The 20,490-nt window shown below is 67.1% G+C and overlaps 2 protein-coding genes across 4 annotated transcripts; one reads left to right on the top strand and one right to left on the bottom strand.

The window, feature by feature from the left end:
* Nucleotides 1–124: 124 nt before the first annotated feature.
* Nucleotides 125–13,943, top strand: STAT6 (signal transducer and activator of transcription 6). Of its 3 annotated transcripts, none has more exons than XM_064474151.1 (23): nucleotides 129–240; nucleotides 3,745–4,033; nucleotides 4,960–5,090; nucleotides 6,141–6,279; nucleotides 8,202–8,285; nucleotides 8,371–8,488; nucleotides 8,637–8,698; nucleotides 8,892–9,040; nucleotides 9,195–9,326; nucleotides 9,431–9,619; nucleotides 9,700–9,787; nucleotides 9,948–10,070; nucleotides 10,247–10,339; nucleotides 10,534–10,740; nucleotides 10,817–10,911; nucleotides 11,027–11,163; nucleotides 11,283–11,429; nucleotides 11,652–11,721; nucleotides 12,039–12,164; nucleotides 12,295–12,399; nucleotides 12,500–12,580; nucleotides 12,850–12,996; nucleotides 13,066–13,943. In XM_064474151.1, the coding sequence occupies exons 3-23, from the start codon at nucleotides 4,975–4,977 to the stop codon at nucleotides 13,259–13,261; spliced, it is 2,604 nt and encodes an 867-aa protein (XP_064330221.1). In that variant the 5' UTR covers nucleotides 129–240; nucleotides 3,745–4,033; nucleotides 4,960–4,974; the 3' UTR covers nucleotides 13,262–13,943. The 3 variants fall into 3 exon arrangements, with proteins under 3 accessions (XP_064330222.1, XP_064330221.1, XP_064330223.1); XM_064474153.1 differs by having other exon boundaries at nucleotides 170–240; nucleotides 3,788–4,033; XM_064474152.1 differs by lacking the exon at nucleotides 3,745–4,033 and having other exon boundaries at nucleotides 125–240.
* NAB2 (NGFI-A binding protein 2) lies at nucleotides 13,879–20,030 on the bottom strand. Its single transcript, XM_064474156.1, has 7 exons — nucleotides 18,188–20,030; nucleotides 16,877–17,681; nucleotides 16,474–16,607; nucleotides 15,911–15,962; nucleotides 15,479–15,611; nucleotides 15,179–15,379; nucleotides 13,879–15,062 (listed from the first exon to the last, which is right to left on the bottom strand). Exons 2-7 carry the CDS (start codon nucleotides 17,672–17,674, stop codon nucleotides 14,968–14,970), a joined length of 1,413 nt encoding a protein of 470 aa, XP_064330226.1. The 5' UTR covers nucleotides 17,675–17,681; nucleotides 18,188–20,030; the 3' UTR covers nucleotides 13,879–14,967.
* Nucleotides 20,031–20,490: the final 460 nt, after the last annotated feature.

The raw sequence follows: 20,490 nt of genomic DNA on the forward strand, positions 1-20,490 counted from the left end.
GGGGCGCTTGTGGGGCCGCGGCCGGGTCCCGGGGAGCCGCCGAGGCCGGTCCGGTGCCGGCGCCCCCCCCCGCGCGCACCCGCCGCCCGCGCGTCTCCTCCCCCTTCCTGGCGCTCGGCGCTTTCCGCCGGAGCGGGGCAGCCGCGGGAGCCGGCACGGCCGCGCCCGCCGCCGCCGCCATGGAGTGAGGGGCCGCGCGGCCCGGCCCGGCCGCCCCTCGCGAGCGGCGGCTCCCGCCAGGTAACGGCGCCGCGGGCGGGGTGGGGGCGCGGGCGGCGCGGCCGGGGCGGCTCCCGGAGCCCCTTCCGCCGTCCGGCACCTCCCGCCCCGGGGCCCGGGCAGGGCGGCCGGGCTGGGCCTCGGGCGGGGCCGGGGCCGCTCTCTGGAGGGCGGCGGCCGGGCCCGAGGGGGCGACGCGGCTGCCGGCGCGGTGCTCCGGCCCCGGCAGCCCCCGGGGGCGGTCTCTCGGCTGCCTTGGCCTCCGCGGTCGCGCCGCCGCCGCCCGCCCGCGGGGAGGGTGCTCGGGTGCCGGTCACGGGCCGGGCCGGGGCGGCCGCGGGACACCGAGCAGGCCCAGGCCCACAGCAGACCCAGGCGGGGGCCGGGGGGCGGGCCGGGGCCGCGGCCGTGCAGGTGGGCAGGGGGACTCCCCGCCGCTCCCGGCCCCATCCCCGCCGCTCCGGGCCCGGCAGCGGGATGGGGCGGCGCGCTGCCCGCCGGGGAGGGGGGCTGCCGGGGGCGGGGGCTGCCCGGCAGGCATCTCCTGCAGCCGCAGGGCTCCGGCCGCGGGCAGGGCTCCAGGCAGCGTGGCGAATCCCCCGGCAGATGAGCTGGGGTCTCGGGAGGGGAGCGGAGCGACTGTCCGGCCCCGGCGCTGGCCGGGACGTGCCCTCGCTGGGGCGTTTTGGGGCGGGACGGCGAAGGGGCCTGCAGAGCCCCCGGGCTGGGCGCGGCGGAGCCGGGGCAGGTGCCCGCGCCGCTGGCAGCCGTCCAGGCTCCTGTTGGCCGTGCAGGCGGAGGCGCAGCCCGGTCTATGGCTGGCCAGGCACTCGGCAGGGCTGCCAGCCCCAAAGTCCAAAGCACCCGTTTGCCAAGTGGATGCAGTTGCTGGCACCCCACTGTCTTGGGGCAAAGGGTGTGTGGGGCAAAGCAAAAGTGCCCGGCGGGGGCTGTGGTGGACCGTGCCAGGCCCCCCGGTCCCCACAGGTGGGATCCTGCAGCAGTGAGCCCCTGGGGTGGGAACTGGGGGCTGGATCCAGCCTGGACTCCCCGTGCTGTGAGTCATGCTGGGGCTGGGTGAGCTGGGGAAGGCCCTGCTCCTCTTCCTCTGAATCAGAATAGCTTTCACTGCCTGAGAGCAGTGGGCTGTGGCCAACCCCTGTCACCATGTGGGCTCCACAGTGTCCTCCCTGCGGTGCTGTTACCAGCATCCCACCAGCTGGGGCGGTGGTCCCGTGCCCTTGCCTTGGCCTTGGTTGGGTAACACCAACAGTGGTGGCCTCCCCAGCACCCCAGGGAAACGGAGCCACAGCAAGGGGCAGCGAGGTCTTTTGGGCTGCATCCCCATGGGGACGAAGCTAGAGCAGAGCCCAGCTGTCCTGAGTGTCAAGTACTGGAAAACTTCTGAGTATCTGTCCCTGAGAAAACCCCAGGGAAATCTCTGCTCAGTGCCTGGGAGGACGAGGAGGGTGCAGAGGGATGTGTGTGTGCACAAGCTGCCAGCCCCAGCTCCTTCCTCCACCAGCCTCTGGTACTGGGCTGAGAAATCGCCAAGGGCAGAGGGGAGCTGGCCAGGAGTGGGGTCCCTCGCAGTCCCAGTCCCCCAGTCCCAGGGGGAGAGGTAGCCCCAAGAGTGGGGGGCTGCGGTCTGCTGCCAGGAAGTGCTAGTGGTTAATAACAGCTGTGACATGTACGGCAGGTCTCGCTTCTGGGATGTGGTCTTGGTTTCCCATTGCCTGATGAGTAAGCAGAAATCCCGTGCTGGGAGCATGGGGGTCACCAAGCCCCCACTGCACCCGGGCTCTGCCTGACCTCTCAGCCCAGGGGACCCCCGGCCCTGGGGAGGAAGTGAAGCAGCCCCTCGGGAGGAGGAGGAAGTGAAAGCGGCTATGCTGAGGAGGCTTGGGAAGGGGCAGCAGGCAGGGGGCCGCAGGGCACACCCCGGGTGGCTGCTCCCCCTCCCCGGGCGCCATATCCTGCCCCGCCATCAAGCCGGAGGTGCCTCGCAGCTGTGGGGTTTCCCCAGGTGGCAGCTCACAGCCCAAGCGTGAGGCAGTCCTGCCCCATGGGGGCCCCACTGCTGCTCAGGCCTTCAACCCCAGCTTCCCCGGCTGGGTCTCGCTTCCCTGCTGCTGGCCCCTGTGCCGGGCAGGCCTGGCCCCTTGCTCGGTGGGGGGGAGTGCAGCGCTTGCTGCCATGGGAGCATCCACCCTGGGGTGCTTCCTTGGGTGTACATGCCCTGCATCAGCTGGGCCAGCGGGAGACTTGGGGGTGCATCACAGTGGATGCGTCTGCGGTGGGCATAGGTGTGTTGTGCTGGGCGGTGCGGAGCTGGGAGCTGTGCCTCACCTGGCACCACTGAGATGCTTTTCCCAGGCTGTCCCAGGGCAAAGGTCCCCGCAGGAGGGGCAGCTCCATCGCCCGGCCTGGGTCTCTGTCCCCACTTGCTGCCCAGCTTCCTTCTCCCTAGCGCTGTGGGGTGCTGAGGGAGCAAACCCCGCGTGGTCTGATTCTGTGAGGGTGCAGGAAGCTGGGGCTGGGCACGTGGGCCGCTCTCAGGGAAACCTCGGTGCAGCACGTCCCCAGCTGGGGTATTGTTGCGGTGGCTGCGTCTTGCCAAGAAAGGCTGTTCTGCAGAAGGAGCAGAGGAGGAAAACATGGAAATTAGTTAGGACAGGAAGGAAACGTGGCGTGGCTGGGCTGAAGGAGCTGCTGTGACTGATGCCAGGAGGGGATGGGCCTGTCACCCTCCTCTGGGCTCCTCTGGGCCGTTGTCCCCTGAGCTGGCAGGGAGCTGAGAGCCAGGGAGGAGGAGTGCAGCATCTCCTGAAGACTCTTAGCAAATTCAGGCATGCCCAGCTTACGTTCTGGGTTGCCGCTTACTAGCCAGCAGCTGCCTCCAAGGGCTAAGCAGAAATACAGGTTTTAATGGGGGGAGGAGGATGGGGATTACATCTTGAGGATCACAGAATGAGAGGCTGTTTTTCCCTCCTGTGTTGATTCCCTGTATGCCAGCAGCTATGATCTCACCAGGGCCATGGAGAGAGCGGGGCAACGCTCCCGGCTGTTGCTGGGTGCATTTCCCACCGTGCATTGACCCCTCCAGAGTAAACTCAGCCCTCGGGCTTTGTGCTGCAGTAAATCATCGGGATCTGTTTGCTCTGGCCAACCGAGCAGAGTTGAAAGCAAACACGTTCCTGGAAGCGCCAGGCTTGGCTTGCCCTGGGGTCGTGCCTCGGTCCGCTGTGGTTCCTCCTTGGGGTGGCACGTGGGACTCTGCCAGGGCTGCCTGGGAGGGCTGGTCCCGCCACGTCGCCTGGCTCCCGCAGGAAGCGGAGCACCCCAGGAGCTGTGGCACTGCTCTCGGCCCTGGGCGTGGCCCCTCTTCCCGACGGGATGGCATGGGGGTGGCCGGAGCTGGGCTGGCGGCCGGCTGAGCGCAGGCCTGCGCCGCGGTTGTTTTGCGCTCTCTGCGATGTTGCCCTAGTGACGCTGGCTTCCTTCCCCTCGCATGGTTTCTCAAAGTCTCTGGCAGCTCCACCTCCACCCTGCGCCTTGGCTCTTGCAGCGCAGCCAAGACCTGCGGGGAACGCGCTGCCCGCGAGGACACGTGACGTGACTCCCTGCTCGGCTGTTTGCTTTCGGAGACGGGAAGCCAGCCCCGGGCGGACGGGCTGGCCAGGGTCCCGAAGGCGCCCAGGCCCCACGCTGCCCTGCCCTGGCCCCACATCTGGGCAGCGAGCTGCTGGCGCCTCGCACCCCACCGCAGGATTCGGCTTCTGCCCCAGCCGGGTCCGGGGGAGCCGGCAGGGAGGTGCGTCTGGGCCGGGTGGTGCAGTGACCCCCTCCTCCTGCTGGGCCCTGAGGGCCACTGGGAGGGGAGCAGGCTCCCAGCGGGAGCTGGAGGGTGTGAGTGTGGCGGGCAGAGGGGAGGAAGGGGATGAGCTGTCAGGAAGAGGCATGGCATGGGCAGGCTGCAGTCACTGCTGGGGGGCTGGGGCTGGGCAGGGGGAGGGACTGTCAGGGTTGCAATGCCCAGCGTGGGGGGTGGTGGGGAACCCGCGGTCCAGGCTGGGCTGTGATGCCCCAGACCAGGCCTTCCCTGTAGAGTTTCCCACCTAGCGCCTCCCTCCAGTCATCCTCTTGCTTTCCATGAGCTCTGGAGCCCACCATTTCTGGGGGGCAGCTGGGGCATGCACGGGAAGGTGCCTTCCTTGTGGGGTGGCTGGGGAAGTTTTGGGAGCAGCCAGACTGGCTCACTGAGACCACCCTAGCAGAGCATTCTCACCAGCATCTGAGGTCTCACACTTTTCCTGCTCCCAGTGACTCTCCCATCTCTCCTGCGCCAAGACCAGCAGCACTTGCCCGTCCTTCCACGTGTCCTTGTGCATCACCCACAGCAGGACATGCAGGGATTCCCCGGAGATGCAGGAAACTGAGGCATGAGTGGGCTGCCTGCCTGCCCAGGATTGCCCAAGAGGCCAATCCTGGATTAGGCTTCCTGCTCCTCCTCCTCCCCAGCAGACCTAGCCCTGCCGAGCAGCAGGTTCAGACAGCAGAGAGATGGGTGGCAGCTCTCGCCCACACTCCCGTAGGAGCTGTTGGTGCTCGCCCCAGCAGAGCCGGGCAGAGGGCTTGGGGCTCTGGGGCACTGGAGCCACAGCACTGGGCTTTGCAGCTGCCCGTGGTGCCCAGGCTGCCCTGCTCCCCGCTCATGTCCCCTCTCCTATTTCTCCACAGCTGACTGTTCCCAAGATGTCCCTCTGGAGCATCATCTCCCACATGCCACCAGAGGAGTTCAGCGGCCTCTTCACAGAATTTCCCCGCAGCCTGCGCTGTCTGCTGGCCGACTGGCTGGAGAACCAGCCCTGGTGAGTCCCCTGGTGCCTGTGGGCTCTGCCCTGCCCTGGCACAGCTCCCCATGCACCTGTGATCAGCCTGGGCAGAGTGTGGGACCAGCTGGCCCTGGGGGGCTGAGCTGAGCCGGGGGTGCCCAGCCTGGGCAGCACCTGACCATCAGGTATGGGCAGAGGAAGGTGCTGGTGATGGGCCCCATCCACGGCCCCAGGTGAGGAGGGTGAGGAGGTTGGGGTCTGCACAGGGTGTCTGGTCAGGAGGAGAAGGGGATGGGGCCAGACGCAGCACCATAGCGTTGGTCTGAGGGGCCCATCCAGGAGAGGGGACTGCAGGCAGGGCCAGGGGAGAGGCAGGCATGCTTGCAGCATAGCCTAGGAAAGGTCCCAGGACCCTGAACTGGACACAAATGGAGCTCCTGGACCCGTGAGCAGAGAGTGCAGCCATCTGGGTGAAGCTGGTCAGGGTCTATTAGTGCCCACAGGGTCTGGACTGCTGTGATTCTGTGTTTGCAGTGGCAGCAACCATGGGCACAGCCTGGCCAGAGTCTCCTTTTTGTGCCTAGGAAATAGTAACAGCAATGACTAATTATCTCTGTTATGGGCTCACCCAGGCTTTCCAAGGAGCTGCTTCTTTGTGTGATGCAATGACCAGGGCTCAGGAAAGCCCCCCTGGCATGTCCTCCTGCCTCGTGGGGCAGCAGCCGTGCCAGGTCTCAGAAGCAGCACACAAGGCTGCGTTGCGGCAGGCCGAGGTGCAGCGGTGAGGGTCATGATGCAGGGATGAGGCATGGTGGAGTTGGGGCAGACATGCAGCAGCTGGGTGTCTGTGTGGGAGAGGTTTCAGGAGGTCACCTCCTCTCTGGGGAATTGCCTCATTCTGCTCAGAGCACAGTTTGCCCTTGTTCACATATCAAATTTCCCCCACAAATCCAGCCAGCACTGGGTAACAGAGCAGGAGGGCAGGAAGGCAGATGTCCCCTTCCCTGGGGCTAGCATGGGGTTCAGGGTTGTACAGGGGAGGATGGAGGATTCATGCCTGTCTACCCAACCCTTTACCCCCTCCAGGGAGTTCATCAATGGCTCAGATGCCTTCTGCACAAGCATGGCTGGTGGGATGCTCTCGGCCATGCTGGAGAAGCTCCGCAGCGCTGCCAGCAGTGATGGGCAGCAGTGCCAGATCCTCCAGCAAGTCAGCAGCATCGAGGTGCGTGGGGGCTGGGCATGGGGACCCTCGGGGCCGTGTTGCACGGGGATCACGGCAGGCTGCCAAGGAAGACCTGATTATTTTATGTTTTGGATTTGCTGGTTCAGGCACCGCTCGAAGGGGCTGATGCTATGAGCAGGTCCCCCCTCGACACCTGTTTCAAGGCCAGCACCATCTGTGAGCAGCGAGCTTGTGCGGACTCAGCGACTGGGGTTTTCAGGGCACTTCAGGGAGACGGAGGGGGTTTGTTTGTGTCCCAGGGCTGACCCCCAACTCGCAGCAGCACTCAGGCTGTTATGGCCATGATCGCTGTTTCCCTTGGCTCCCCCCACATACTGGACTTTCCAGCTCTCCCTCGCTGCTGCATTTCTGCAGCCCCTTCAGTACCTGGTGGTTCCCAGGGAGCTGCCCCTCATGGCCACGTCCTCTCGGGGCCCAGCCAGACCCTGACCCCATGGGGACCCGGCCAAGTGCATTGGCCCCCAATGGCCCACGGCTCCGCTCACCCCTGTCTGCCAGCACCCGGGCAGCCACCTCGCCAGATGTTCCCCATTTTCTGCTTGAGCGTTTGATTTCTCCTTCCTCTTGCCATGTGTTGTGCTGCGTTTCCTCCTGCTGTGTGTGCGTGCTGGGTTTCTTTTTCTGGGCTGTTTCTCTTTATCAAGGTCTGTTTGAATTGCTCTCTGTCTCTCTTTCACCCTCTGTGATTGCAGATTTAGCCCCTGTACTCTCTCTCTCCTGCCAGCGAAGTTCTTAACCTAAGGGCTGAGTGGTGCTTGCTCCCAGAGCCCCGTTCTGGTTGAAAGCCCTGCTTTTTTGGTAACAGACATTTTTAATATGCAACACTTGGGAAGGGGTCAGCTTTAGTCATAACTTCTGGGGAACAGGGTAACTTTCCAAAACAAGACTGTTCTGAAATTGTAGGAAAATGTGCAGATGTTTCAGTTTACTTTTTTTATATAAAATGCTCAAGAAGAGCCAGCCTCCCATGTTCCTTCCTCCCGCTGTTCCTCATCCCGTAACAGTCAACCCTCATTTCTCCCAAGCTCCTTGCTGTTTCTGAGCCTGGCCGGGAGGCAGGGACCGCTCTCTGCAGAGGGTAGTGGAAGCACTGGCTGTTGGTGCTGCCATGCGGGCGGTGGGAGCTGGGTGCTCTCCCACGAGATGGGTAAACACAGGGCCAGGGAAGCAGCTGGGGGCAGAGGGGTGGGAAACTGGCTGGTGGGAAACCAAACCTGGGCCTTTTGTCCTCTGAACCGTGGGGCTGGCAGGGTGTGCCTCGGCAGAGCCCCAGTGCCGGCGTGGGGCTGCCAGTGCTGCGTCAGGATGTGGGGCAGACGCAGGAGGTCTGAGGGGGTCGGTGGTGGAGCTGCCTTCCAGCCACCGCGGGAAGCCGCTGAGCACGCCGTCTGGTGGTTTGCCATTGCGCTCTGCTGCTGTTTTGGGAAGTAGCTAATTTGGGAAATGCACGAAGGCCAGAGGAGCTGGCATGGGGCGCAGGGAGCTGGAGCCAGCAGGGAAATTCCTCTCCCTGTTTTCGGTGGAAAGCATTGATCCACCCAAGCCAGGGCAGCTGGGAGAATCTTCACCACGTGTCAGGCTGGCAGATTTCAAGGAGATGCTTGCAGCAATAGAGCTTTTGCTTTGTTTTGTTTTTTTTTTTTTTTTTTTTTAAATTTGAAGTTGATTCATATTGGGTTTTTTATGCAGAGTTTAAAGTGGTTTTAAAGCTGGAAATCAGCTGTGTCAGAACAGTGGCGAGTTGTGGTCTGTCCCATGCTTTGGGTCAAGAAACTCGACGGCCTGACTTAGCACCGTTAGTGTGGGAAGGGGGCCTGAAATGCATGAATGGCAGGGGAGGGGGCTGGGGTGGGGTGTGTGTGTCCTGCCCCACTAACGCCCTGGGCTTGGCTCCCTGGCAGAATGCCTACCGGCGAGACCCGCTGCGGCTGGTGGCCGTCCTGAAAGCAATCCTGGAGGGTGAGAAGGCCGCCGTGCTCAAGAGGGTGCGTGGTCCCTGACCCCCTCCCGGCGTGCCCCGAGGCATGGGGCCAGCTCTGGGCCCCGCTCACCCTGCTCTGCTCTGCCCAGGACCGCCACCTGCCCCTCAGCTTCCACCGGCGGCAGGAGGAGCTCAAGTTCAGCCTGGGGTTGCAGCGGCTGCAGCACCGTGTCCGTGAAATCCAGGCGCTGCGGGATGGCCCCACAGGTGAGGGGCTGGGGCAGGACTGGTCCCCGCTTGGTGTGGGTCTGCCATGGGTCGCAGGGAAGGTGGCGTGACCCCCAGGGTGCTGGGCAGTGCAATGCAGACGCCAGCTCCCTGTGCTAATGGGGCCACCCCTGTCCTTTCTCTGCAGCCTCTCAGCAGCGGAATGTGCCGGACCTGCAGCTGAAGACAGAAGGAAAATTGCCAGAGAGTGTGAGTGGGGGTCTGGGGCACCAGAGGGAAAACTGGCAGCCCTGCCTGTCAGGGAAGGTGCAAAGCAGCTCTGGGGCAGTGAGGCAGTGCAGAGCTGGGGGTCTCGGTCCCTAGAGGGTGTTGGGGTAGGGCTGCGGGTTTCTGCAGGGGGGACAGTGCAATGCAGAGCCCCATGGCCGGTGCTGTCCCCCAGGAGCTGCCCACCCTGATTCTGGAGGCTGTGAAAGAGCTGGAGGTGGCCAAGCAGCAGGTGCTGAAGAGGATCCAAATCTGGAAGAGGCAACAGCAGCTGGCCGGGAACGGGGCACTCTTTGAGGAGAACCTAGCTCCGCTGCAAAAGAGGTGAGGCGGCATGGAGCAGAGACGGGGGACCCAGAGCAACCCTCCTGCCCACTCTGCTCCCCTGGGAGGCCACTGGCTGGAGGGGCTCTGGGAGAGTGGTGGTCCCGCTCTGCTTTGGTTGAGGGTGCCCCTTTTGCTGTGGTTCCCTCGGCAGGTGTGAGAGCCTGGTCGAGGTTTACTTCCAGCTGCACCAGCAGGTGATGGTGGCGAGCGCAGAGCTGGGGGCTGAGCTGTTGCCCCGGCTCCTGGAGCGGTTCAACGAGGTGTTATCCAGCCTGGTCAAGAGGTAATGGGTGGGGGGATTGTGGTGGCAGAGGGGAGAGGCGCAGCGGTTGGTGACAGAGCTGGCTGGGGTATTGTGCCAGGCGCCATTGTCTCCCCATCTCCCAGCTCCTTCCTGGTGGAGAAGCAGCCCCCGCAGGTGCTGAAGACACAGACCAAGTTCCAGGCAAGCGTCCGATTCCTGCTGGGCCCTCAGCTACTGAAGGCATCAGCCAAGCCCTACATGGTGCGTGCTGACATGGTGACAGAGAAGCAGGCTCGGGAGCTGGCACTTAGCGCCTACAGTAACACCCTCAGGTGAGCGGCTCGACGGCCAGCACAGGGGTGAGGGGGCTGCCATGCTGCCGTGCTCCCCCTGATCCCCTCCTCTGCCCCAGTGAGAGCACGGGGGAGATCATGCATAACGTGGTGGCCCTGGAGACCAACCCCACCAGTGGGACCTGCTGTGCCAACTTCAAGAACGTGGTGAGTGCCACCAGCAAGGGGCCATATGGGGGCTGCGGGATGGGCTGTGGGCTCCACCGGCATGCTGGGAGGCCCCAGGGGAGGGCCATCGGGGAGGCTGGGCTGGGGGTCCCAAGGCCAGTGCTTGTCCAGGTGTGACACTTAGCTCTCCCCTCCCTAGCTGCTGAAGAAGATCAAGCGCTGCGAGCGGAAGGGGTCCGAGTCAGTGACAGAGGAGAAGTGTGCCGTCCTATTCAGCACCAACGTGGCCCTGAACCCCAGCAACCTCTCCATCCACCTCCAGGTACCGGCCACTGGCCCACAGGATGGGGCTGGGCAGCGCTGAGCCTTTCCCCATGGGACACCCAGGCCTTGTCCCAGAGAGCTCAGTGCAGAGCCCATGAGACAGGCCCAGGGCAGCCAGCCCCGCTTCACTCGGGATGGCCTCGGGGCTGAGGGGGGGCCACTCTCTGCCCCCAGGTCCTGTCTCTGCCCATCGTGGTCATCGTCCACGGGAACCAGGACAATAACGCCAAAGCAACTGTGCTGTGGGATAATGCCTTCTCTGAGATTGTGAGTGCCACGAGCCAGAGGGAAGGGCTACAGGGCGAGGAAAGGAGCTGCTGGGATGCCAGGGCAGGGTCCGGCTCTGGGGTGGGAATGGCTGGCAGGCTGACACAGAAACCCTGACATGTGGGCGGGATGCGGTGGGATGGGATGGGGCAGTGGGTGAGCCGCTCTCCTGATGCCATCCGGCCCTGCTGCAGGACCGGGTGCCCTTTGTGGTGGCCGAGCGGGTGCCCTGGGAGAAGATGTGTGATACGCTGAACCTGAAGTTCATGGCGGAGGTGCAGACCACCAAGGGGCTTCTCAAGGAGCACTACTTCTTCCTGGCCCAAAAGATCTTTAACGACCATAGTGCCAGCCCTGAGGACTTCCAGAGCCGCAGCGTCTCCTGGGCTCAGTTCAACAAGGTTACTGGGAGGGCTGGCCAGGGTGGGCAGGGGTGTGCGTGGCCCTGGGGAGCCTCACACCCTCTCTCTGTCCCAGGAGATCCTGCCTGGTCGGGGATTCACCTTCTGGCAGTGGTTTGATGGAGTCCTCGACCTCACCAAGAGATGCCTCAAAAGTTACTGGTCAGACAGGTGGGTGTCCAGGGACCAAGCAGGTTTTCACGGCTGCTCTGGGGCCAGATCTGGGGAGTCCTAGCCCCACGCCTCTGCCCTGGTGGTGGCCCACTCCATCAGTCCATCCCTGTAGGCTGATCATCGGCTTCATCAGCAAGCAGTATGTCTGCAAGCTCCTGAGCACAGAGCCTGATGGGACCTTCCTGCTCCGCTTCAGTGACTCAGAGATCGGGGGTGTCACTATTGCTCACGTCATCCGGGGCAAGGATGGTGAGATGGGGGGACAGCAGCTGCTCTCGGTACTGCGAAGGGGAGGTGTTGACATGGCCTGGGGATGTCGGGCATTATGGGGACCAGGTGATGGAACCCCATGCCGTGTCTCCGCACAGGGTCCAGCCAGGTGGAGAACATCCAGCCCTTCTCTGCCAAGGACCTGTCCATCCGGTCCCTTGGCGACCGCATCCGTGATCTGGGGCAGCTCCGCAACCTCTACCCCAACACCCCCAAGGACCAGGCGTTTGGGAGTCACTACAACAGTGAGTGGGTGGGAGCAGAGATGGGCCCTGGCTTCACGTCTGCCTCCCCAGCAATGTTGCGGGGAGAAGCAGGGGGCTTTTGGAGGGAAGAGGGGTTGGGGAGCCACCCGGGTCCTGCTGGCCCCTCAGCTTGCAGGGGTGGCCAGTACTGGCAAAGAGGGTTGGCATGGCATGGCCCTGTGCTGGGGTGGTGGTTCATGGATGCTTCTCCTTTCTGAGCAGAAGAGCAGATGGGCAAGGATGGCCGGGGCTACGTCTCCACCGCCATCAAGATGACAGTGGAAAGCGAAAGGTGGGTGTGTGCTTGCGAGGCTGTGGCTGTGCCAGAGGTGTGTGCACAGGTGCTGCCCTCTGTGGGGCCAAGCTGCACTGGGCCAGGGCTTGCGCAGACCTCGCCAGGCTGACCCGCACATCCTGCCGAGTGGGGGGATTTCTGGCCAGGTGAAATAGCAATGTGCTCATGAGCAAGGAATCCCCCGTGGGTATCCCGAGCTGCAGTGGAGCATGTCTGCAAGTGCAAGCACTGACTTGCACGTGTGCCTCTTTGGAGGCTGGACCTTGCAGTGCATGTGTCCTACCTCTGCTGATGGGGATGATGCACTTTTGCAGGGACCAGCAGCCCCAGAGTACTGCGGGGGGTCCTCCTGAGGCCTCCCAGCCTCAGATGTTCAGCTTGCCCGTGCTGCAGCCGGAGCTGCATGCGGAGAGCCTGCAGTCGGTGCTCAGCCCCATCTGGTGAGTGCCCAGCTCTGTGCCTGGCCATGCCCTGGGCAGAGGCAGACCTGCTCTGCTGGGCATGTGCTGGGGTGGGACGGGGTTGTGGTGAACACCCTTGAATGCTAACCCCGTGTGTCTGTGCTTGCAGCCCCCCTGCTCCCTTCTGTCCCCAGCCTGTCCCCACAGGTTACCCTGCAGGTGAGAGCAACGTCAACATGATGGTCTCCGACAACCTCGGGTCCTCCTTCCTCAGGTAGGAGTGGTGCCAGTTCAGGGCAGGGGGCAGGGTTGGCCCCCGACTCCCCCCAGGCACGGCCAGGTGATCTGAGTGATCATGCTCCTCCTTCTTGCAGCACATCACCAATGCTCTCACCGTCCCTGGTCATGGACCCTGCACTGCCCCGCTGCCAAGACCTTGCCTTCAGGAACCCCTTGTAAGACCTGGCGGACGGCTGGAGAGGGGCACCCTGCCCTGCCCCCTGCTTCTTCCAACTGCCTTGCAGCCCCAGGGCAAGCAGGCCTGGAGGGACCTTCCCCAGCTGAGCAGTGGTCCCAGTGCTCTGCACTACTGGTGCTCCCTACTGGGAGACCCCAGCCCCACCAGACAAGCCCTTCCCCCCTATGCCTTGGGGCTAGCAAGAACCCTAGGGGCAGGAAGGTACCCCATGGCCTACCTCAGCCCCCAACATTCTTTGTCCCCCAGGCCCTTCATGCCCAACCAGTACATGACAGGGGAGGCCACGCAGCTGCTGTCCGGGGGCCCCTCGCCGGAGCCGCAGGACGAGGAGATGCCCGAACTGGCCCCGTTCACATCGATGGTGGACCCGCCCCTGCAGAGCTCCCCAAGGTGGTAAGCATGGGGGGTCAGCAGGGGGGCTGGGGGCGCTGCTGTGAGTCACCCCACCACCTCTCTCCCCAGGATGCCGCCCAGCATGGACCTGCCGCCCAGCTCAGAATTCGACCAGTTCCTGCAGGAGATGTCCCTGGAGGGCCCTGCGCTGTGCCCCCCCTTCACGCCCCCCTTGCAGCGCAGCGGGTACCCCAGCCCCAATGCCTCTTGCTGGGGGCTGGGAGAGTCTCGGTGGGATGACAGCATCCGGCCAGGGCAGGTGTGAGGAGGCCGTGGGGCTGCTGGGGGGGATGTCGGACTGTGACCCACCCCCCCAGGCACGTCTGGGCTCTGGACTTGATTCGACTTGTGCTGGGGTGGAAACTCTGGCAGGGGAGGGGGAGATTTTCCGGGGGGAGGGGGGGTAGCACTTTGGGTAACACCCCGCCCCTCTCCCCCACCCCCTTGCATATACGCTGCACTTTGGAGAGCAGAGCCGCTGCCCGCCCACGCCGCTGCTGGGGTCTGCAGTCCCGGGAGGCGGTGCAGGCACAGGGGCCCTGACCTGCGTGGGGGGTGCCCGCAGCCGAGCGCAGTGCCCCCAGCCCACGCCACCGGGCTCAGCCCCGCGGGGGCCGGGATGAGTCAGCCGCGGGGGCGGGAGGCGGCAGCGGGAAGCACGCTGGGGCAGACGTGGCAACCCAGTGCACAACAGGGCCTCCCCCTGCCTGGGCCGGGGGATGCTGGGACCCCGTGTACCGGGAGTGGGGGGGGGACACGGACCCCCTCACCCACTTGCAGTTGGCGCTTGCTTTGGGGTTTGTGAGCTGCCACCCCCCACCTCCCCAAGCCTGGAGCAGGGCCACAGCAGGAGAGGGAGCCTGGGGCATGGGCACAGGAAAATAAGCCATAAAATAAAGTTTTATTCCAAAATAACAAAATAAATAATCTACTGTACACGTTACAAAGGAGGAGTCGCTAATGCTCTAAAAAGACACCACACAGTCCTAAGTGGGTGGGGGACCCCGGCGCTGGGCACGGCTCGTGGAATTGGGGAGGGGGAAGGGACAGGAGAGCCCCCGAGGGGCTGGCAGGGGGCAGCACAGCCCCAGTGCCCGTCAAATGCCGCCTGCTTTGTGCTGGGAGGTTGGGGTGCGCATGTGAGGCACCCAGCGGCGCAGGGACCATGCATGGTGGTGCACACAGGTAATCGGGGGGGGGGGGGGGGGGAGGGAAGACAGGCGGGGGGCGGTGCGGGGTGCCGCAGGCGTGCGTGGAGCTGTGGGTGTGCGTGCAGGGGGGGTGCACCGTTGCTGAGCTGTGGTTGCTGCAGGGGGTATTTACAGCCGAAACGCTGCACGCGGATGGCGCAGTGCTGCGGGGGGGGGGGTTGCGATGCGTGTGCATGATGCGCCTGCACGTGCGTGCTGCGGGGGGGGGGGGGGGGGGCTGGCGGCTGGAGCGTGGGCGCTGCGGGGGTCTGTGCGGGGCTGCGCGCACCGGCACCGCGCGCCCAGCGTGGGTGGCGGCGCTGACGTGGGAGCACGCGCTCCTGTACGCAGCTCACGCGCCGGCGGTGAAGCGCCTGTCCCTGCACAGTGACGGGGCCGGGGGTGCAGCTCGCCTGCCCGACGCGGCCCGGGGGGCGACAGTCAGCACGAGGGGTGAGCCGACGGGGGGGGGGGCGGGCAGCCCGGTGCGGTCAGGAGGGTCTGTACAGCCGGCTCGAGTCCATCGAGGGTTTTCCCAGCCCCCGGAGGGTCGCAGGGGGCCCCAGAGCCTGGCAGGGACAAGGGTATTGCTGCTGCGGGGAGGCACATCCCGCTGCGGCTGAGGTAACCAGAGCATCGGTGTGGGAGGGGATGGGGCCCTGGGGGCGGCTGTAGCCTACCCCTCCCCAGCTCCCCGCACCTGGAGCACCGCCGCACGACCGGCACCCGTCCCCCAGCACGTTATTGCTTTGTTAATGGTGGTGGGGGGGCTGCAGGGGCCTCACTGCCGGCTGGTCTCCTGCTCCACCTTGATGGTGCCACGGGGTGGCTCTGGGGGGGCTGGAGGACCCCGTTCTGCCAGCCCGTCCTCGAACTCTGTGGGAAGAGGTGGGAGATGGCGTCAGGGCGCTGCTTCTGTAAGGAAAAGGCAGCTGTGCCGCCTCCACCCCCTGCCCACAGTAACCCCCGTCCCCACCACCATCGGGGCTCACCTGGTCCTGGGGGCTTCCCTGGCAGACAGGGGCTGAGCCGCCCCACTCGCTCATGAGAGACCAGCCGGGCCAGGCGCAGCCCCTCGTCCATCAGCGTCTGCTGGAGGATGTGGCGACTCCAGAGCCCGTGGTGGGGGAGGCCGAGGGGCACGTCGGGGGCTGCACCGGGCGGCGGCGTCAGCCGGGGACAGGCTGCCGCAGCTGCAGCGAGAAGGGCGAGAGTCAGTGCTGAGGGGCTCGGAGGGGACCAGCCACCACCTGCCCACAGGCACGCCGGGAGGGGAAGGGGCCCCCACTCACCCTGCAAGTGGCCATCAAGGCTCTCCCCGGAGAGGCTGCCTGTGTCCTCGTCCAGGCTGGCTCGGTATGCAGCCCCGGGGGGCTCCGGCCCCACCGGCAGCGGAAGCAGCTCGGGACGGCTCTGCTCTCCTGCCTGCCAGGAGCACGCGGGTGAGCACAGAGCCCCATGGACAGGCCCCGGTCCTGCCGGGGGGGCTCCGCACCACCCGCCCCAGGATGCCCAGGGTTGCACGCACAGCACCAGCCCCATGGCTACCGCCCCGGAGCCCCTCGCTGCCTGCCGTAGCCAGTGTGGGCAGCCCTGGGCACGCCGCACCGTCCCGCCCGCGCGTGGGCGAGCGCCTGCCCACGCTCACAGGTGTGCACACCTGCACGCACATGTGCACCCCCATGCATGTGGGTGTGACCCCCACACCCTGGGCGCATACCCACCTCCTGCTTGAGCCGCTTGGCCACGGTGGCTCCGCTCTCCTCGGGATGCGCCCTGCGCAGCGGAAGGAGAAGGGGCTGCGTCAGGCGCGGGGGCGGCCGTGCAGAGGCCCTGTGACAGGCATGCCCGCCCGGCCTCCTGCCACGCTGCGGGCAGCGCCAGCCACGGCGGCAGGCGTGGGCGGCTGCCTGGGCAGGGCGGTGCCGTGGGACGGCACGGATCGGGGCTTTGGCGCAGATGGAGCCGGGGGTGGGAAAAGGGGGGGAGCAGCCAGGGAGCGAAGGGAAAAGGCAGCCCAGTCATGGCACCCAGCGGGCAGGGGCAGAAGGGGGCAAGGGATGGGGTGTCCCCAGCAGATTCCCCCCCAGTGCCAGGCATCCCAGCCATCCTCTCCACCTCCCGCACCTCTGCATTCAGGCAGAAAACAGCACACGCAAGGGAAAGGGGAACCTGGGGCCACGGGGTCCCATCCCTGTCCAGAAGCGCTGGGTTGTGGTATGGCTTGAGGGGGTGACAGCCAGGCCCCCCAGCCTGCGAGGAGGGGCTTTTCTAGGTCTGGGCTCACCTGGCAACCTTGAGCGAGGACAGGTAGGTGCTCTCCCGTGCAACCTGCCGCGAGAGCGAGAAGAGTTCTACGCGTCGCAGCAGCAGCGAGTTGTCCCGCAGGCAGAACTGGGCGGCCGCCTCGTTGATGATGAGCTGGGGGCAGAGATGATGCATGAGCAGGGACAGGGACAGCAGCATCCAGGGGACCCCACGGCAACGGCAGCATCTGCTCCAGGCTGGCAGATGCTGCCTGGGTGGGAGCAGACCTCGGCTCCCACCCGCTCCATGCTAGAGCCCCCACCCCAACCTCCTCCCGAGGCCAGAGCCCATCCTCTTCCTCCACCTCCGGAGCCGCCCCGGCCCCCGCCCTGAGCCAGTGCATCCCCAGGACCTTCAAGCACGGACCCCGCCGCACCACCCACCTCATGCAGGGTAAGCTGCTTGCCCTCACGGCGCCGCGCCTCGCCGCGGCCATAGATCGCGCTGTGCCGGCGGATCTCCTCCTCCTTGTGCCGGTCACCATCCTCCAGCTGGAAGATGTGTCCCACAGCCTTGGCCAACTTCTTGTTGAGCTTCATCAGCGCCCGCAGCTCGGCCTCGCCACCCCGGGGGCAGCTTTGCAGCAGCCGCTCCACACTCTCTGCCACTGTCCGCACCAGCTCCGGCTCCAGCACCTCCGTGCCCGCTGGCTGCTCGCCACCGCTTCCGGCCGGGGAGAAGGGGGGACCCCCTGGCTCCTCGTCCCCACCACCCTCTGACTCGGGGGTGCTCCTCCCTGGCCACGGCGGGGCTGCTGACGGCGACAGCTTCTCCCCTGGCTCTGTGGGGCTGCGGGCTGGGGGCGTCCCGGCGCTGCCTCCCCCCTTGCCCGCGGCCTCACCAGGGCTGGCGTGCCCGTTGCTGAGTGCCTTGCGCCCGCTGGCCTCAGAGAGCTTGAAGAGGGGGATGCTGCTGACGGGCACGGCTGAGACGGGCTGGCTGAAGAGCCCCGGGTTGGAGGCCCACTCGCGCAGGGCTTTCTGGAGGCGGCGGACGTGCAGGGGTTTGGTGGCCATGCCCACCAGCGCCATGATCTCCAGGAATTCCTCCTCACCCGCCTCGCAGAGCTGCTGCACGTCGTCCCCCCCTTGCTGGATGAAGGTCTCGTAGTAGCCCAGCAGGTTGGCACGCTGCAGCACCCGGTACAGCTGCAGCTCCCCCAGCGTGCGGGGCAGGGCCATGGTGAGCCTGCAGAACAGACGGTGTCACGATGGGGGACAGACAGGCAGGCACGCAGGAGAAGACCCTCCCCACCCTTTGGCCTGGGAATACAGCGGGGGGCACACACTCCAGGGGGATGGGGTGACATGGAGTGTTTCAGGGCCCCCGAACCCCACAGGGTGCCCAGGCCCACCTATGCTCCCTGGGCTGGGCTGGACCCCACAGACACAGCACAGACACAGTGGGGCCCCCCTCCCTTCCCTTCCCCCCTCCCAGGACAATGGACAGCCCCCCGGCAACCCCCCTCCTGCTGCCAGCACCCCCCCGCCCCCAGGGCCCCCGCGGGGGGCCGGACACACGCCTGGGGCCGCCCCAGCCCTCCCCATCCCCGAGGGCACGGGGCCGGTGATGCGCCGCCGTCCCGGTACCGCCGGGGCCACCCGCCCCCAGGTCCCCTGCCCCACTCGGTGCCCCGGACCCATCCAGTTCCCCCCCCGCCCCCCGTCCCCTCCCGCCGCCCCCCGGTCGCTCACCGCCGGCTGGAGCCGCCTCCGGCCGTTACGCCCGCCCCGTCCGCGGCCGCCGTGCGCTCCGGGGGCGCGGCGGGGGGGGCTCCGGGGACGGCGCTTTGCGGCGGGACGGGGGTCCGGGGGGTGCCGAGGCTCGGGGGTCCCGCGGCCGGGCCAGGCGCGTTCGCTCCGCCGCGCCGCGCCGCTTCTGCGCGCCGCCCACACGGGCGGTACCGTGAAATAGCAGCGGCCCCGGCTGCGCCGCGGCGTGGGAGGCCCCGGGGGCGGATCCCGCGGCTGCCGCCCCCGCCGAGCGCAGCGCGGGCGGCCGCGGTGGGGGGGGAAGGGGCAGCGGGGGCGGCGGCACCGGCCCCCCCCGGGCGGGAGGCGCAGTGGCACCGGGAGCGGGGGGGAGCGAGGAACCGGGGAACCGGCGCCCTGCACGGCAGCACTGGGGGTCCCGCAGCCTGGGCAGCCTCTGCCGCGAGGGGCAGCGGGGAACCGGGGCACACACGCGAGGCACCGAGGTCCGTGCGGGAAGGCGGAACCCCCCGGAGATGGCGCCGGTCGGGGGGGACCCGCGCCGGACCCGCAGGTGTCCAGGGCCGGTGCTGCCGGGGGCACCCAGCACCCCGGGCCGGCAGCACCCGGGGCCGTGCCCGTGGGGCCCCCCGGTGTCGCCAAAGGGTGTACCGGGAGCCGCCCCGGCCGAGGTCCCGCGGGCGACAACGAACGGGGACTGCACCGGCAGCATCTCTGGTTCCTGTAGCAACCCGGCGAGACGCGGCCGTGCTGCCCGGCGCCGCCGGCCGCGGTACCCCGCCGTTCTCCCGGCCCACCCCCTCGCACGCCGAGGTGCCTGTGGAGCGCTAGCACTTCGTGTCTCAGCTCCCCGGTCACCGGCAGACAAAGGCTGCGGTCGGTAGGCTTCAGGGTGAACACCCCACACAGTACAGGTCTGGCTGTGCTCCAGAGCAGCGAGACGGGGAGCGGAGGGAGGTTTCTCGGGTGGAGGGAGGGGGGAAGGGAGGCTGAAGTCCCCCCGGCCGCGGCGGGAGTCTCATGCCCCCACCCCGTTCTCCAGCTCTGCGTGGCTCGACGCTATTTATACTGCGGCTGGCGCGGCCGGACGCCTGGCGTGGGTCCAGCCGCCCCCGCCCGCTTCTGCCCGGGGGGGCCGGGGGGCGGCCCGCAGCACATCCCCGGGGCTGGCAGGGGGCAGCCAGGGCTCCCGCACGGGCACAGGCCCCGACGCGGGGGTTCTGCCACAGCCCTCTGCGCTCCCACCTCCCTCCTCCGACCGGCCGCCCCCCCTCCCACGCCCTGCCGCGACCAGGCGTCCGGCGCGGCGGGGCCGTTCCCAGGCCCGGCGCTGCCCCCGGCTGACGCACATCCTCCGCCCACGGCCCCGCCGCTTCCCGGCTCCACCGCCCACGGCCCGCGGGGGGGGGGGCCGCCCGAGCCCGCTCCCCGCCCACGGGCGGCCGGCGCACCCGGCGTCCTGGCGCCCGGCACCCCACGGGGCGGGACACGCGCGGCGAGGGGCACCCCCAGTTCCCGGGGCTGGGGGAGCCCCGCACCTCCCCGCTGCCCCCCACGCCGGGGGAAAGGGCGCGCCCTGCGGCTGGGGGAACCGGGGCACCGTGTGCGGGGCCAGGGCGGGCACGGCGGTTCCCCCCCCCGCGCCCTCGCCGAGCCTTCACCCGTGGGACGCGGCTGCCGGGGGTCCCCCGGCCACACGGGACCCGCCGGGGGCCCGCCCGTCCCCAGCGGGGCTCGGTGGCGGGGCCGGAGAAAGGCTCCTTGTCCCGGGCCCACGGCCGCCCCCGGCCCGGCCGAGCCGCCGCCCCAGCGGAGGCGCGGCGCGGCACGACGGGGCCGCACGGGGCTAGGGGGCGGTACCCGCGCCTCCCCCACGCGTGACCCCCTCACAAAAACAATATGAGGCCGCTTCCTGATAGGGGGAGGTTCTTGTCAATCAGCCGGAATTCGAGAGGGGGCGGGAGGGCGTGACGGGCCGCAGCGTGCTCTGATAAGCTGAGGGACGTGCCTGTCAGAGCAGTTACTAAGGCGGGGTCGCGGTTGTTACGGGCTGGGCGTGCCTCTAGATTAAGTGGCGCTCTTGTTGGTCACCGTGGTAACCGAGGGCAGGACTATGGCTGGTTCCTGCCCTGTCTACGCTGATAGGCTGCAGACCCTGTCAGTCAGAGCGGCAGGAGGGGGAAAGCGCGCGAGGCTGCAGAGGCCTTCTAATAGGCCAGCTCAGCCGTCAGTCGGCGGTAACGCCAGGGACTCCTCGCTCTCGTTGGCTGCTCCTCGGTGGCCGT

The sequence above is a fragment of the Phalacrocorax carbo genome, chromosome 27 (assembly GCF_963921805.1).
Source record: "Phalacrocorax carbo chromosome 27, bPhaCar2.1, whole genome shotgun sequence".
Lineage (NCBI taxonomy): Eukaryota > Metazoa > Chordata > Aves > Suliformes > Phalacrocoracidae > Phalacrocorax > Phalacrocorax carbo.

Coding starts and splice junctions, on each gene's coding strand:
- NAB2 (XM_064474156.1), bottom strand. CDS start 17,674: ATGGCCCTGCCCCGCACGCTGGGGGAGCTGCAGCTGTACCGGGTGCTG. Junction 15,963..16,473: donor TCCTCGCTCAAGGTTGCCAG/GTGAGCCCAGAC, acceptor TCCGCTGCGCAG/GGCGCATCCCGAGGAGAGCG. Junction 15,063..15,178: donor AGGGAAGCCCCCAGGACCAG/GTGAGCCCCGAT, acceptor CTCTTCCCACAG/AGTTCGAGGACGGGCTGGCA.
- STAT6 (XM_064474152.1), top strand. CDS start 4,975: ATGTCCCTCTGGAGCATCATCTCCCACATGCCACCAGAGGAGTTCAGC. Junction 9,327..9,430: donor TTATCCAGCCTGGTCAAGAG/GTAATGGGTGGG, acceptor CCCATCTCCCAG/CTCCTTCCTGGTGGAGAAGC. Junction 9,788..9,947: donor GTGCCAACTTCAAGAACGTG/GTGAGTGCCACC, acceptor TCCCCTCCCTAG/CTGCTGAAGAAGATCAAGCG.